General features: G+C 42.6%; 1 protein-coding gene across 6 annotated transcripts in view; it reads left to right on the top strand.

Annotated features, from left to right (window-relative positions):
- Tomosyn (syntaxin-binding protein tomosyn) overlaps positions 1–15,065 on the top strand; it is a 65,883-nt gene that overhangs the window by 31,877 nt on the left and 18,941 nt on the right. For 3 of the 6 annotated variants that reach the window (XM_050171433.3, XM_050171435.3, XM_050171434.3), the window contains exons 17-20: positions 4,298–4,452; positions 5,263–5,351; positions 6,838–6,953; positions 14,185–14,335. In XM_050171433.3, the coding sequence (XP_050027390.1) occupies positions 4,298–4,452; positions 5,263–5,351; positions 6,838–6,953; positions 14,185–14,335 (511 nt within the window). Of the gene's footprint in view, positions 1–4,297; positions 4,453–5,262; positions 5,352–6,837; positions 6,954–13,584; positions 13,595–14,184; positions 14,336–15,065 lie in introns of all 6 variants that reach the window. The other 3 variants (XM_050171437.3, XM_072288837.1, XM_050171438.3) reach the window with 1 other exon arrangement.

The raw sequence follows: 15,065 nt of genomic DNA, 5'->3' as shown, positions 1-15,065 counted from the left end.
GGGTTTCGCATCAAGTCTGTAGTCAACAATTTGAGTGAACTTAAAAATAGAGGCGCTAGGACGAAGCAGGTGTGGGCCTCCCCTGCGTGAACAGCACAAGTGCCAAACAATATCTTTATAGCATATAAAAAGCTGCGATAAGTGGCTCTAGCACGGCGAGCACTTGTAGGGCACTTTTAGCGGCCGGAGTCAAGAGACCACCGATAATCATGCGCATTGATTCTTCTAGGTGCTTCAGCATTTTTTTTACACTCTCCTTCTCGTTGTGTTCATCTCCTTGCCTGCCCGTAGTGTCACCGGTTTCATTGGCCATATAATTCTTGGCTTCATGGCGCAAAGGACTGCTAGTGCCCGCTGGTATGGTCATGGGCCTAGAGGGCAGCAAAGGCCATTCCGTGTCTGTATCAGCCGGTGGAGGTGAATGTTTGCCACATGCTCTCGTTGACCTTGAATTATCAGTAGACGCCGTTACCGTCCTCGATGCACGCACAAACAGAGGTGGTCGTGGTACCTGTGCCACGCTAGGTAGTTCTCCTGAAATGGTTGTGTGATGCTTCTGTCGCGAGCGTTAGTCACTCTGGCGAACAGATTGAGCAGCCTCTTTACGTGAAGATTGGTCTCTTGCCATTTTTCGAAGAATACGAACCTCCTGTTTCATCTTCGGGCATTCCTTCGAAGTCGCTTCGTGAGGGCCAGTACAGTTGGGACATTTAAATGAGGATGCCTCACAGTCGGTGGTGTCATGCTCTCCGCCGCAACACGAGCAGGTGGCTTCGCTTCTACAAACAGCGCTCACGTGTCCTATCTTGTGACATTTCCGGCACTGAATAGGCCTTGGAACGAATGGTCGTACTCGGTGTATAACGTAGCCCACTTTGACAGATGCTGGTAATGTTGAAGAAGCAAACGTTAAATTGATACATCGGGAGTGTCCCAAGCGGTGAATCTCAAGAATGCGCACCGATGACCTCAAAAGACTCTTGAGGTCCGCATGCTTGATTTCAAGCTCCACGTCGGAAATCACTCCAGTTGTTGTCTCCTTCCCGTAAGTAATAAAGGAGCGGACGGGGATTGCGCTTAACTGTGGAATGGTCTTTAACTCCTCAAGTATTGCGGAATTTTTCACATCTATTGTCAGGATGTTCTTGTGAGCATTGATCCTGATCTCGTTAATTTGCCCAGGGGCCACACTTTCAAAATACTATTCGGTTAGAAACTGCCTGCTGAGGGAGTTCATGCTGTGTGACGTCGAGAGCGGCACGTAAGAAACCATGAAGGATTCTTGCTCACTCTGATGCGATGAAGACGCCTCAGTCGACATACAGCGCATCTTCTTCATACGGCGGCCCATGACTATGGTATACTCGCTGTCAGAGTCCATGGCTTCTGGGGTTGAGCTTTCCCAGGAATTGAGCTGGTCCGAGCTTCCAAAGGCACGTCGTCCAAAAATGAGCGATGAAGTAGATGACTGACCTTGTTTATGTGGTCGTGGGAACATCTTGCTCATCCTTGATGAAATGACTCTCACGAAAATGGCAAGAACGTAAAAAAATGCATAACTGCGAGAGGGCCAGAGCACCAGTGAGCTCTGGGCACTTCTTTCTCTTCCTCACTTGCTATGCTATGCTATGAATGTAAATATTTGTGTAAGAGCAGGAATATTTTAGACTTGCGAAATATTCTCGTGTGCATATTTTCTAAGCCTTGAACTATATGTATTACAATGCATCAGATTTTTAATTCTTATAAGTTTATTTCTTTTTTTTATTGTTGTTACTCATGAATAAACAGTACATATACCAAGGCAAAATATTTTTTTCTCACTTTACAACACCCTAGAAACATATAGTAAACTTTTTTCGAAATAGGTCGCTCTGAAGGATTTAAGTCTGCAAAAAAATAAAATAATAATAATCGACCCTGGGTGGTTGCATATGGTGAAAAAAATCGACCCTGAAAGGGTTAAAGTGTCAGTAGGAATAGATGTATAAGCTGTCATCATCATGTGCACATGGTCTACTGCACTTCAATAAGCATGCTCTTGTGCATTTGCCTTTATGCCACATAATACTGCAATGTCCTGGTCACCTTTCACTTTTACCCAGCCCTTTCATACTTGTCCTTTGCTGTCTCACCGGCACCACAGGGTTGTCTCTGTTTCAGAAGAGAGAGAGAGAGAACTTAAGGATGTTAAAGCTTCGTTCGAGTGGAACGCAATAGCAGTCAAAGATCCCTGACTGCTTCTCACGCTTCCAGGCAACTGCAGCTTATGTAACCGTAATGTTTACTGGGGAACACTGGTGGCGGACGCTATGCGTGAAGGCAAGCTTTTGGGTAGAAATAAGGCCTCTTGCATGAGCCGATCCCAGAGGTAGGGCACAGCTGTGCCTAAAAAATTACATAATTTTCAGGTTTCTGTTATTGTTTCGTACTTTCATTATGTAAGTCTGAGAAGATTTAACATAAAAGGCATGCGCTGTCTATGTTTGGTTTCATGACATTCGTTTGTGAGCTGTCATTCTCAAAACCCTGTGAAATAACTTTGCCAGGAATGTAAGACAAGGTATGAGCAACTTCAGGGATAAAATGCTGTGGCGATATAACACGCATATACCGCACGTCATATGGTAAGGCGTGGCACATACATATACCTAAGTATATACGGAAATTTTCACTCACAGACAACTTTGCCGACACCGGATTTTCTGTGACATGGGGCCCTTAACGCTTATTATTATTATTATTATTTATGGCATTTTACGTGCCAAAACCACAATCTGATTATGAGGCACGCTGTAGTGGGGGACTTCAGAATAATTTTAGATCAACGTGACTTTTCCAAATATGCTTTTGCTGATTTCACCTGCTTCGGGAACTTTTCTGAATAAGCTTGCTCTAAGCAAGTACTGCCTTTCTCAGACTTCCAAGGGCACAGATGAAGACCAACGAGCAAAACCTTTTCGTGGACAGATTTAGACCCAGTACTGAAGGCATGTGCCAGTAATGGCATGTACAGCTGATAAAGAGCCTAAATAAGTGCACTCTACAAGTGAGTTAGTGTACAAGCCAACAAGTCCTTGCAGTCATGGTGAAAAGCAGTGCAAATAGAACATGGAGGGACAGAAGAAAAACACGCATGAGCACTGGTTTTTACCATGAATGTAAACCAACTTGCCCAACTTCCAGCCTTGTTAAAGTCCTTGCAGTAATAAAATCCACTTCCAATTTCCTGTCACATGCACTTTTCATGCTACTTGAAGCCCACACTCAGCATTCATTCATGCGCACATGCTGGCCTAGCCTCTTGAAGCTTTTGTAGAAATGCAATAATGCGTCAGAGCCCTGAATCTAAACAACACCCTTTTAACGTGAGAGTGTTATGGGTGTGGTCCATGTATTGCTCTTCAGCATTTGCTTTTTCTAGTTTGTTGCTGCTTTTGTGGTTTATGTAGAGGTAAGTTATTATTAATAAAATGTGTATGTATCCTGCATAAGGTATGTTCCCGGGGTAATATTTAAAGGGACACTAGAGGAAAAAAATATTAAGTCAATCTATATTGAAAGATTAGAGTACTTTAATGATGAATTCGTAATTCCACGATTTTTGTAAGTTAAAGAATGAAAGTTCTAAGTGGCGAAGTGACACCACCTGTTGTAAACTATGGTATCCCATGGTTGGGGAGTTACAAGCAGCACAAGAAAACGCGGAAAAAACACGGTCTTGTCTGTTCTTGCCCTTCTGTATGTGTTTCTTTTTGCGCTGCTTGTAACTTCCCAACAATGAATATACTACCTATTAAATTGGCCAACTTTTGTTGCTTATGGTACCTCTACTGTGACATCAGCACTGCCTGATTGACAGAAGGGTGGCATAAACGGAGGTCACATGGAGATTACGCTACTCAACTCGTCCGTTTTGGTGTGGGCGGGTCAAATAAAGGAGCAGCAACGGGACCTTCGGCGGCAATTTTCTATGCAACAGAGTGATTTATTGGCACAGAGAAAACTATACTAGACTTCTAGATGAATAATCTGTCCATCTAACTTGACTTAATAATATTTTCCTTAAATGTCTCTTTAGGAAGGAATGCATGCTATATTGCCCTCTCACCTTTGTTGTCTTCTTTTTTTTCTAAGTCTTTATGAAGTTTAATGTTCACAGGTTTGCAAGTATGAAGATGTGATGGGGACCATAAGATTAAAAACATTAATACCGCAAAGGTGACATTCTTGCAGATGCGTGTTGCAATTCACAGTTGAGCAGGATTAATGGCTCTTTGCCGGCTCTCTTGTGCAGGCTGCTTCGGAGAACTACACCTCATTGAACGTCAAGTCAGGCCCACAGAAGTGGGGCACAGGCTTCCAGCCATCCTTGGTGTGCATGCTCCCATGGGTGCGGGGGGAGACACCTGGACACATCACTTCTCTCAGCATCAACTCTACGTACAATCTGTGCGTTTCACTGATGTACATTACTCCTGCCTGCTTGCACGGTGGAGTCTTGCTATAACGCTGCCTGAAAAATAGTGACAAGTGACTAAAGAGCATGTGACTCAACGAAAATAATAAGCTCAGAGCTTGTAGAACAATGTAGAACTTGTCACATTGTCTTGTTAGTATCATTATTGTCATCAACCCATTGAAGTCTTGTGGGATGAAGGTACCATACAGTGATCTCCAGTTTACCAGTCCTGCATCACTGGTTCCACCCTATGCGTGCAAATTTTCTTATCTCAGTGCTCCATCTAGTCCTCTGCTGTCATTGACTGCACTTTCCTTCCCTTGACCAACATTCAATCACTAATAGGTCACCAGCTACCTTCTCTATGAATTTCAGGACCCTCCTGGCTATTTTTTAATTCTCAACTTGAGTATCAATTATCTTTAGTTAACTAGAGTATCCATTACTCACATTTGCTGTTTGATCCATGCTAACATCCAAATGTGTTACAATGTGTGGGTTTACAATGTGTGGATTTTTACCATGTATGGTTTTACTGTGGACGGGTTTACTGTGTGTGGCTTTACAGTGCATTGGTTAACTGTGCTTGGGTTTTCTGTGGGTGGTTTTACCATGTCTGGGTTACCAAACTTTTCATAGTAAACAACAGCTGCAATTTGTGTCTAGTACAACCTATTTCACATCATAACTGTCCTGTTTTGTGCTACAAAAGAGCATCATAGATGCTGAAGTCAGTGTCATTATATTTTTGCTTTCTTGTGTCTAACCATCTGTGTGCTTGTTTCTTTTTTGTCTTGCAGACTAGCCTATGGCAATGAGTGTGGCTTGGTTGTTGTGGACCTTTGTACGAAAACCTGTGTGTTAAACCTTGGTACCCCCGATTTGTATGGTGAGTAGTTTACTGCGGCAGTTCTTGTCCTCTCTTGGTTTGTGCTGTACAAGAACATGCCATGTGTTTGAGTTTTCATCATTTTTGCACTAAAGCACTCGGCAAGTACCATATTCGCGCGAACATAATGCGAGTTCTCTCTCTTTTTTCTTTCTCTCTAATTACCACCCTGAGAAAGCACCTTGCATTATATTTGAAGCTATGTTTTGCATATAGCACAAGGTTTTTTTTTAACTAACTCCCAATTTAACTCAACCACTAGGCAACTAAGCTGTTTGGAAAAGCCAACTTCTCTGGATTCTCTTTAGAACACAGAGGCACATAAGGAGGATCGAACTCGAGTCATTGAGGAACGGAGTGCACAACTAAATGCTATGAAAGAGAAATGGGTGAGGACACAAAGTAGCCGTACTGTGGTCCCAGTTTAATGAAACCTTATCTGGAGATTGCAGGTCCAAATTAATCTTCAGTGCCACCACTACTGGTGTGCATGTCTACACGGCCACATCTTCGTTAGTGCACCTGGGCCATTGTGCCTGCATCAGGTCCCCAGTGTGATGATTGTAGTCCTTTTAGAATGTATAACGTAATGGGCGATCCACTACTGTGATGCAGGCCTGCGCATGCTCTTGTGTATGTGAGAACAGTCCTGCACAAATGCGTATCATTGTAGTGGATCATGCATGACACTGTGATAAATTGCCTTCTTTGAAACCCAGAGATACTGTCGCAAATTATGGTCGCTAGTTCACATTATAACCATAATATTATTTTTTAAGTTGCCAGAGCCGCCTGTAGTACCCCTCCTCATCTAGTATTTGTGTAGATATAGTATGTTCATCACCATTGTCTTCATGAATACAATGGATGTGACGAGAGTGATAAGACAATGACGATACTGACCATCACCTGAAAACAATCACCTTTATGTTGGTGGCAATAGATGCTTCAGCCAGTGCTTTCTTTGTGCTCGTGGTGTTCCTGTAATGCACTTTACGGAGACAGAAAGTGTACTTGAACAATGATTCTGTAAATGCAGCACTAGTGGCCTATGCATTGATGGTGTATAGTTAGTAAATAAGTATGACTGATATAGAAATAAGCGGAAGAACACGACAGAGGTCATGTCTGAAGTAACATATTATGGAAAGACTGAAGCAAAATCAAGCAACCCTTATTGGTAGATTACTCTTTTTTTCTCTCCTGTAATACCTAAAAAATTAAAGTGGGTCTTGTGTGCTTGCCAAAAAATTTGCATCTGTCCACACCGAGGTGTCTTTCTGCTGTGGTATGGAACACTTCAAGTGTTTTCTCAGAGCCATTAATTAGGGAAATAATACTGCTGAATATGCATTGGGTGAGAACTGTAACATCCCTTGCTGCGATGCCACCAGAGCCTCTGCTTTCCTAGGGAACTACTTTTGACGGCTGTTGAGAGCTGTGCAGTAAGGCTGCTTTCTCAGGGGTGTGTCTGCATTGTTCACAGGTTCGTCTGACCCCTACCAAAGAATTGCTCGATCACCCAAACGGAATGCAATACTGCCTTCTTGTGACAACAACTCTGGTGAACAAGAACAATGCCGTTCTCCTAGTGCCGACCAGGTCAGGTCTTTGGCGCATTACTTTTGTTCACTTGAAAATTTAACTGCCTTGTTTTGCGGTAATGTGTCTCTGTTAAGTTGAAGTGGTCACAATCACTTCTTCGTGTTATAATGCAGTCATGTGCTTTTAACTGAAAGTACCAATCTTCCACTGTGGCTTATCTGGCTAGTTTTTGCAAATTTAACTTAATATAGTGCTCACTTTAGAACCTGGCTTCTTATCAAAGCATTCTTTTTTTTTGCGAGCCCAATTTTATAAGTCATGCTTGGTTCCTCGAGCTCTGAAACTGCGTTAAGATCTTGAGTGTCCAGTATCCTCATGTGTTAAGTTCTACATGAAAAAACTACGTTGTTGTTTTCCCCTGCATAGCTTGAGCCATTATAAAAGAAGAAAGAGAAAGGCATTTTATTATGCATGTATTTAAGTGATGCTATGTAGAATACTATTGTTAACTAGTTGAGTAGTGGACACTAGCTGTCCTAACCACTGAGTAAACCATGGTCAGGGTTTGAAGCCAGATTTCTGTAGCTAGGTGCCGTTTCAAAAATGCTGATATCAGTGGTCTTTTTTTTTGGTGCCTTACAACTTTCTAATTGAAACCTATCATGTATGCCTGATGCTTGGAATTTGATTAGCACTAACTGTCTGGCCCATTATCAATCCTTAATTCAATTTGCATGTGACAGCCGTTAACAATACTGCCTAAATTTGGCCCCTGCAGCATACATCAACTTATCCTTTAACCTGGCTCAAACGATAGGACAATCTGTATTCGAAGTGTCCCAGCAATGGCTGTCCGCAATGATTAGACACTAAAATTTGAGACATTATTTTTGCTGGTCAAGATTTATAGCAGCTGTGGACATCAGAAATTATGTGGGGATCATGATAAGCTCACTATTTAACTAAATTACATTAACTTTTAACAAAGATTCGTGATGTACAGTCCGATGACAGAATTGATACTAGTCAGTATTTGAGGCATGTATACCTAGTAGGAATCCTACTACAGTTGAACCCACTTATAACAATATTCAAGTGCCACGACAATTCCATTGTTATAACCGAAAATTGTTATAACTGGATTGCATGAAAAAAAGAAATCAAAATGGGGGATCACACAGCTGTTCCGAGGAAACTATAATGGCGGGGAGGCCAATTCTCCTCCCTGCCACATTCCTCCATCCGACTTCTGATTGTGTTGACTTGCTTAATTGTTTAACTGTGCTTCTTGCGTGCTTCAATTTCGTATTGTTAACAAGCCGCGGCTGTCGGCATTGAAGAATGGCACTGCTGTAACAACTGCAAACAGGGGTCACGGGCGGCAAGTGACATACGAGCTCCACCGAGCCATCGCTTTGGTGGCCCCAAAAGGTGCCTTTCGAGAAATGCGAGAAAGTTGCCACGGCAGCATCTCAGCTTGAGAAATCCAGAAGAAATGCTGGGACGAGATCGCCACAAGCATCTCGCCACGTACTTCCCACTGGCTTGCACGAGAAAACCGCATGTCCGTCAGCCTTGCTTGATTTACACAAAGCTCGCCGACATCCTTCTCCAGGGCATCCAGGTGCTCCACGTAGTGAAGCGGAAGGTCCCTCACGAAAACAAGCCCATGAGGGGACAGAATCACCTGCGGGACGTCCCACGAAGAGAATGTTGAGGCAGCCTGCCCTACCGCATCAGCACTGCTGTCGTGGCCATCACTGTCGCTATCCGATGCAAGCACGTTCACGACGATCGCCTCATCGGTTAGAAACACTTCGTTTCCAAATCTGTAGCAGTGTGCTTTCTTTTCACCGGCAACGTCGTGCATTGCCGATGATCAGTGGGCGGATCAGCCATGTTCCATTTTGGCGGCGAGTCAAACGAGGCTGATAAGCTAGGTGGCCAGGAACGACTTTGATGCAATGAACAAAGACAAGCACGAGTGACTTAATCAGCATAATTGCGCAGAACGAGGACCCAGCGATCAATCTGGGAGCAGCCCCGGCAGCATTGTCGGCGCAGTTTGGGCAATCCATTTGTGTTTCGGAGGGTGGCGCAGTGCAGAGATATGGGCACAGTCCATTTATGTTTGGAGGGGTGGAAAGGGTGACGGCAGAGAAGGCTGGTGCGTCTCTCATGGAGAAAAGCACGCGGTGGCAGTTGGGGTGGGGGGCGATTGTGCAGCGGCTTGCATATAACATTTTTTTTTTTCTGTTAAGGGATTTCGCATTCCATTACCTATCGGCACAGGCATCCAGCAGCAAGACTTCATCGTTATAACCGATAATGCGGCAGGGGGACATTGTAGTAAGCGGGTTATTTCTCCATAGAAAACATACAAAAGTTGACGGTGCAGCAGCTTTTCATCGTTATAACCGATATATTGTTAAAACCGGTATCGTTATAAGTGGGTTCGACTGTAGTAGTTTCCAGATATTGGTCCCCAATGTTTGCTATGAAATAAGTTGGTGTCTTGCATAATTTTATCCAACAACGTGGAAGCAGCATTTCTTCGCAAATTATTAAGCAGAATGCCAGCACTTTTCTCCTCAAGTCTGGCATTATGGATTTTTCAAAACTTTTGCTAGTCTCTTGTCTCCTATTATGTGGGCATGTCTAAGCACTGACTAGTTGCTATTTCATAACTGCACTGTATTCTATAAATCAATTTCTTCAAAAGTCAATCAATAAGCATAAGATATTTAAAGAGTGATCGAGTGATTATCATATGACCTCTGGTATCTACCAATGTGAATTGTGTGTAGAAAAACCAAGCAACTCTTTTTCTACTCCGGTGTGTTTAAGAATTGCCTAAAGTTGTTGCTGAAACACTTCATATGCAGAAGTGTGCATTGAATGTTTTTCTGCATGCCGTCGCTGCTGTGTGTTGTGCATCTTTCACAACCTGCAAGCTGGCTTCCCCATACAGTGCGGCTGTCCACAACATATGAGCAATGACTCAGCATTCCTGAAATGTTGCGTTGGCATTTCATATCAATAAATATTCTGTGGAGTGTGTACGTTATTACCGATGTGCCGTACACTGTGTGAAAGAAAACTGGCATTTGTGCTGCTAAGTGGGATGAAATTCTAGCTTATTGTATAGCTTGCATCATATTTTTGTGCAGGGATGGGCTGTCTTGGACTCTGCTGTTTGTATTACAGCAATAGCTGTTATGTGCTATTCCCAGCCCTGGGTTTCTTTTGGAAACTTTTCTTGCATGAAAGGGACTAATTAATCCATAACAATAAAAAATGAGTCTGTGATATTAGATTTTTGGTAAAGTTTTAGACACAAAAGCTTACCATTCCTTTTATCCACTAGTAGCTCCACCACTTTGCACATAGTTCTGAAAATTTTCCGTTCTTGCGTAAAGCCTTTCGTCATTTCGCTGGTGTATATGTCAGCTCGAGGACATCTTCCCGTTGTGAGGAGATAAGCAGAGCTGCTCTATTACACTTGCGCCGCGTGAAGAAGCTGGCTTGCTGTGGTGTGTGGAAGGTGCCTGCTGTTTGATTGCACTGGCTTTTTATGGTTTCTCACAAGCTCTATTAAACACACTCAAGCTTTCTCGGAAACAGCTTTGTCGCGAAGCTGTGCTGCATAATTGTGGTTCTTAATGTATGTGACATTTGTTTATAAGACAGCTTATATACTTGGCAGGAATTTCCAGTGGAACAAGCAATGAAAGTAGGGCTGCTTCATTCTTGCTTTAAGCTCTGTGTAAAGTTGTGTCAGTCTTTAATTTTTGGTTTGTGCACTGCTGGCATATTTATTCTAATCTGTGTGCTAACAGGTAAGGATTAATTCATGCTCTTTATTCCACTGGACATTCCTTGAAGAGACCCTGATGTGGTTTGAGGGGAATGAAAATTATGCGCAGTCAAAAATAAGCTCGTACTTAAAAAAAAAAAGAAATATATATATATATATATATATATATATATATATATATATATATATATATATATATATATATATATATATTTTGGCACCTCATAGAGGTGCCGGCTAGTTTTTGTGCTCATTATGGTATTGACAGTTAGTAACATCACAAAAGCAGTCATTCGAAGTTGGTTAAAAAGACACTGATTTGGGTGAGTCGGAATTGCAAATCTGTGGAAGGCTTCAGCACAGAATTACACAAATATGCAAGTATGAAAAAACATGGAGCACTCGCTGTCTTTCGGCTAACTTTATCACAAACATGCACAGATGTGCCGCACACAAATGTGTGCATTTAAAAAAAAATAAAGTAAGTTGAAAGACAGCACTCAGTCTACCGTTCTTTAAATTCCCATGCGACTGTCATTTTGAGCTGGAAGCCTGCCATGGGTTCAGAGTTCTACTGAAAGTTTTATAAGCCTTGCACGTGCTTTTTACACTGTTCAGTACTGAGTTCAGTACCACGTTAATTGAGCTTGTTTAACAACAGCTTTAGAACCTATATCAGGGTCCATTGATAGGCCAGACTGTTGTCAAGCATGCATTAGTGGAGGTTCTGAAAGCAAAGCATGACATTCCACCTCACATGCCTCTGGAGCAGAAAAGCAACTTTAGTCAGCGGCGCTTGTGACAGCTGCACACACGACATGCTTTGAATGAATAATGAGAATGCCATTGCTGCCATGTCACGAGCTGTTGCACGCAGAACCTCTGCTTAAACAAGTGCATGGCTTTCAATGTTGTCCCTAATCTGTAAACTGTGGCCTTCTCCCTTGCTCCCGCAACCTTTATTTTAGCATTCGGCTGCCCATAACATTAATGTGCTTGCCTGCAGTGCTGTAGCTATGTGTGGTTTTTAACCTGGTTCAAGAAATTACCATATTTGTACTAGTATAGTTCCTTTAAAAACAATTGTTTGGTCTGAATGTTGCCCTCTCAATACATTAGGAAACTGTCCTAAGTAGAACTGAAAGCAAAACCTATGTAAGCCCTACTTGAGACAGGGCCAGTGTAGCCTGCATGTGAAACCCATTCTGGCCCATTGTCAAATCAATGTTTATCTATTGCTGGACCAATGCCTAATATCACTTAGTACTTGCCTTACATTGGTCTGGTGTAGGGCCTAGATAGCATCTGCTTCCTGCAATACTTGGGATGCTACAAATGTAACATAAGTCTTCCTTTTTCAATGCCCTTGGCTTGAAACACCATGCACCTAAGATGGGAAAGAAGGCCAACCAATAACTGTCCTTAGTATATGGTTGAACTTCTTTACATATTTAGTACGCACAGTCTCGCAAAAATGCAATGGTGAGAACTTGGCAATGCTGGCCGAACTCGTTTCCTGGGTAGCAGGGCTAATGAGCAGTGTGGAGGAGCGAAGCGAAACAAACCAATAGAATGAGCAAATATCTTACAGGCACTTGCCTTCCAAGTGCTTATGCTTGCGACTTCAGTTTTTCCAAGCTCAAGGCTTGTGTTGTCGAACCATGGGTCACATTCGTTGTTTGAATATATTAGAACTGTAGTAATGTATTTGCTCAGTGCTTAATAAATAAAGTCAGTGCCCTTGTCAAGTTTATGGTTATGCTATACACGTGCAAATATGCTACTTTTTTGGACCCGAACATAGAAATGTTGAGGTACAACTGTTGTTCTGTGAAAGGGGTAAAGCAACTCTCTGTTTGACAGGTAAAGTAAGTGAAACGAAATGTTCCATTGCATACATTTTTGCCCGTATCTATGAAAGCTCTGTTTTGCTAGGTTATTCGAAGAGACATGCAGCCACCAATGTTGTGCAAGCGTGGCTTTGGTAACCTGAATGCTTCATTGCATTCACTGCATTTGGAAGGGCATGCATTTCTCAATTACAGAGGAAGTTGTGGCCAACTTGCTCAGTGAAATGGCAAGAAAAAGCCTCTGGCCCACTTTTTTAAAGCATGACCCTATCTTATGCAGTCTTCCACTGTTGTCGTTAACATGTGATGGGGAGAGTTATGGTGAGAGTTATGCTGAGATTGAACAGACCATGCAGTATATGTCTGGTAAACTGCTATTGAAATCTTCAAGGCACATTTGAACTCAATGTACAGCTTCAGTGTGGTAAAAAAATAAATAAAGTAGGCCTTTGTAAATCAAAGTGCAGTGGAAGGGTAACAAATCATCATACTTAAACAGGCTTTATTTACTCTTTAAACAATCGTCACTCTTAAAATATTTAAGGCATTTGTTCCATTACAGATAGCAGCTTGTAAAACTGTATTAATAGGTGCTGTGGAATTGAGGTAAAAAATGTGGCACTGCTTCAATACTCCTCTTGAATACTTCATTTTCTTCACAAACTGTTTTTGGCAAAGCTATCGGCTGTATAGGCCTTCGAGGCTAAGTGTAACAAAAAACCTCGTCGTTTCTGACCAAGCTTGTGAAAGTTACACTCACCGCTCTTTTCTTTCCCTCGTGCTGTGACCCACAGTGGAGAGTTCACATGCGTGTGCATTGCCTTGCCGGCACCTGTTCCGTGCTCCGTGTGCCTCATTTTTTTTTCTCCTCTGCCCACTTCCCTCGCCACATCACCTCATGCCCACTCATCTTTTGTCACGTCACCCTCACATCACCTTCACCACTACCACCACCACCACACCACCACTGGTTCCTGACTGTCCCGTGCTAATTGTGCCCTCCTGTATTGGCTGGGAGCAGAGGTCTATAGGTAGGTGGCACCTGCTTTCAGAACCTTGAGACAAAGACAGCATTTGTGAGTTTGTATGAACCATGCGTTAGGTGAAGCAGCACAAGGTTTCGACGGTGTAATGATGTGGCGTGCGAAGGCAGAAAGCATTCAAGACACAGATCTTATTTATATTGGATGGGTTTCTCCTCCTCAAGAATTACATTGTGAGGAATTATATTATCACTGGTGTACCAATCAGGTTTGTAGTATCAGATAAGGAATAACCTAAGGCAGCACTGGTCATGCTGACAGCTGAATGGCGGGTGTGCAAATGAAATTGTTACTGTAACACAGTGCCTCTGACCTAGCACCGGCAGGCTTTGCCAAAAATGGATAAGCCGGCACTGAAAGAAACTCCTCTCAGTATTACCTTAAGCATAGTAATAGTTTAAGCACCATTTGAATGAACTCGTTCTGCATTGCATCACATGAGTTAGAAATGTAACCGTGTGCCTTGATCTGTGTCCTGAAACGCTTGTTGTGTTTGACGCACCCTGACAGACCGCAATGCCATCGTAGGGGATGGGCTGCTGTGTTCCTGACTGGTGAAATTTGTCCTCCTTCCTCAGATTAACGGTCTTTGCAATAGTGGCACGGTTGCAGCCCAGCCAACTCACTCTAAGCGGCAAGCAGACTCCCGCCGCAATAAGTCACGCAAACTTCAGAAACTTCCCAACTTGGTTTCCACTGAGGAACCACCATGTTTCAACACTTTACCAGGTGGCTGAAGAGTTCGGCTTCTATTTTTTTTACCCTCTCTCACTTTCTATCTGTGGCGCCCTCTTGGCAAAGTCTTTTATGTTGTGCAGGCTTGGTGCAGGTTTGGTGCTTTGTGCAAGTGCGTAGATGCCTGCCTGTGTAACTGATTCGCTGCGCATAAAGTGGGTGCGTGATGTGGTGGTAGTGCTACAAAACTCATGGTAGCTTCTTTGTATGGAGATAGAAATGTTTATTAATAAAAAAAGTAATATAGAAATAGATGCGTGGTACTGTGCAGCCTTGTCTATCGGTGGTTACTGGTGCATCTCATTGTACAGGGTGTCCCATTTAATGCAAAACAAGTTTTAAAAAATAGAACAAAGCAAAGTCCTTTGTGTGGGTGAAATCAATTGTATGTTGGCAACCTCTTAGAGAAGCTTCTGATATTTTGTTTATGTCTTGTGTCTATTAAAAGAGTAAATAGTACTGATTATTTATTTACGTATTTCAACATACTGCAGTCTCAAAGGGCTATTGCAAAAGTTGTGATACAAAGATTGCAAAGATAGAAACAAGATACAATGCAATATCAATTATTAACAACATATTAGAAGACTTGGGAGCTGGTAATAAAGATCAGGCATGACCAGGTATGACCAGGATCAGGCATGACCATGACCAGAAGCACGTTTTTTTTAGCGGGACTATTTAGTCACGGAGACAATCGGCTGTCCTGCTTTGGTCATCCGGG

The sequence above is a fragment of the Dermacentor andersoni genome, chromosome 6, assembly GCF_023375885.2.
Source record: "Dermacentor andersoni chromosome 6, qqDerAnde1_hic_scaffold, whole genome shotgun sequence".
Lineage (NCBI taxonomy): Eukaryota > Metazoa > Arthropoda > Arachnida > Ixodida > Ixodidae > Dermacentor > Dermacentor andersoni.
This window is presented reverse-complemented; position numbering and strand designations above follow the sequence as displayed.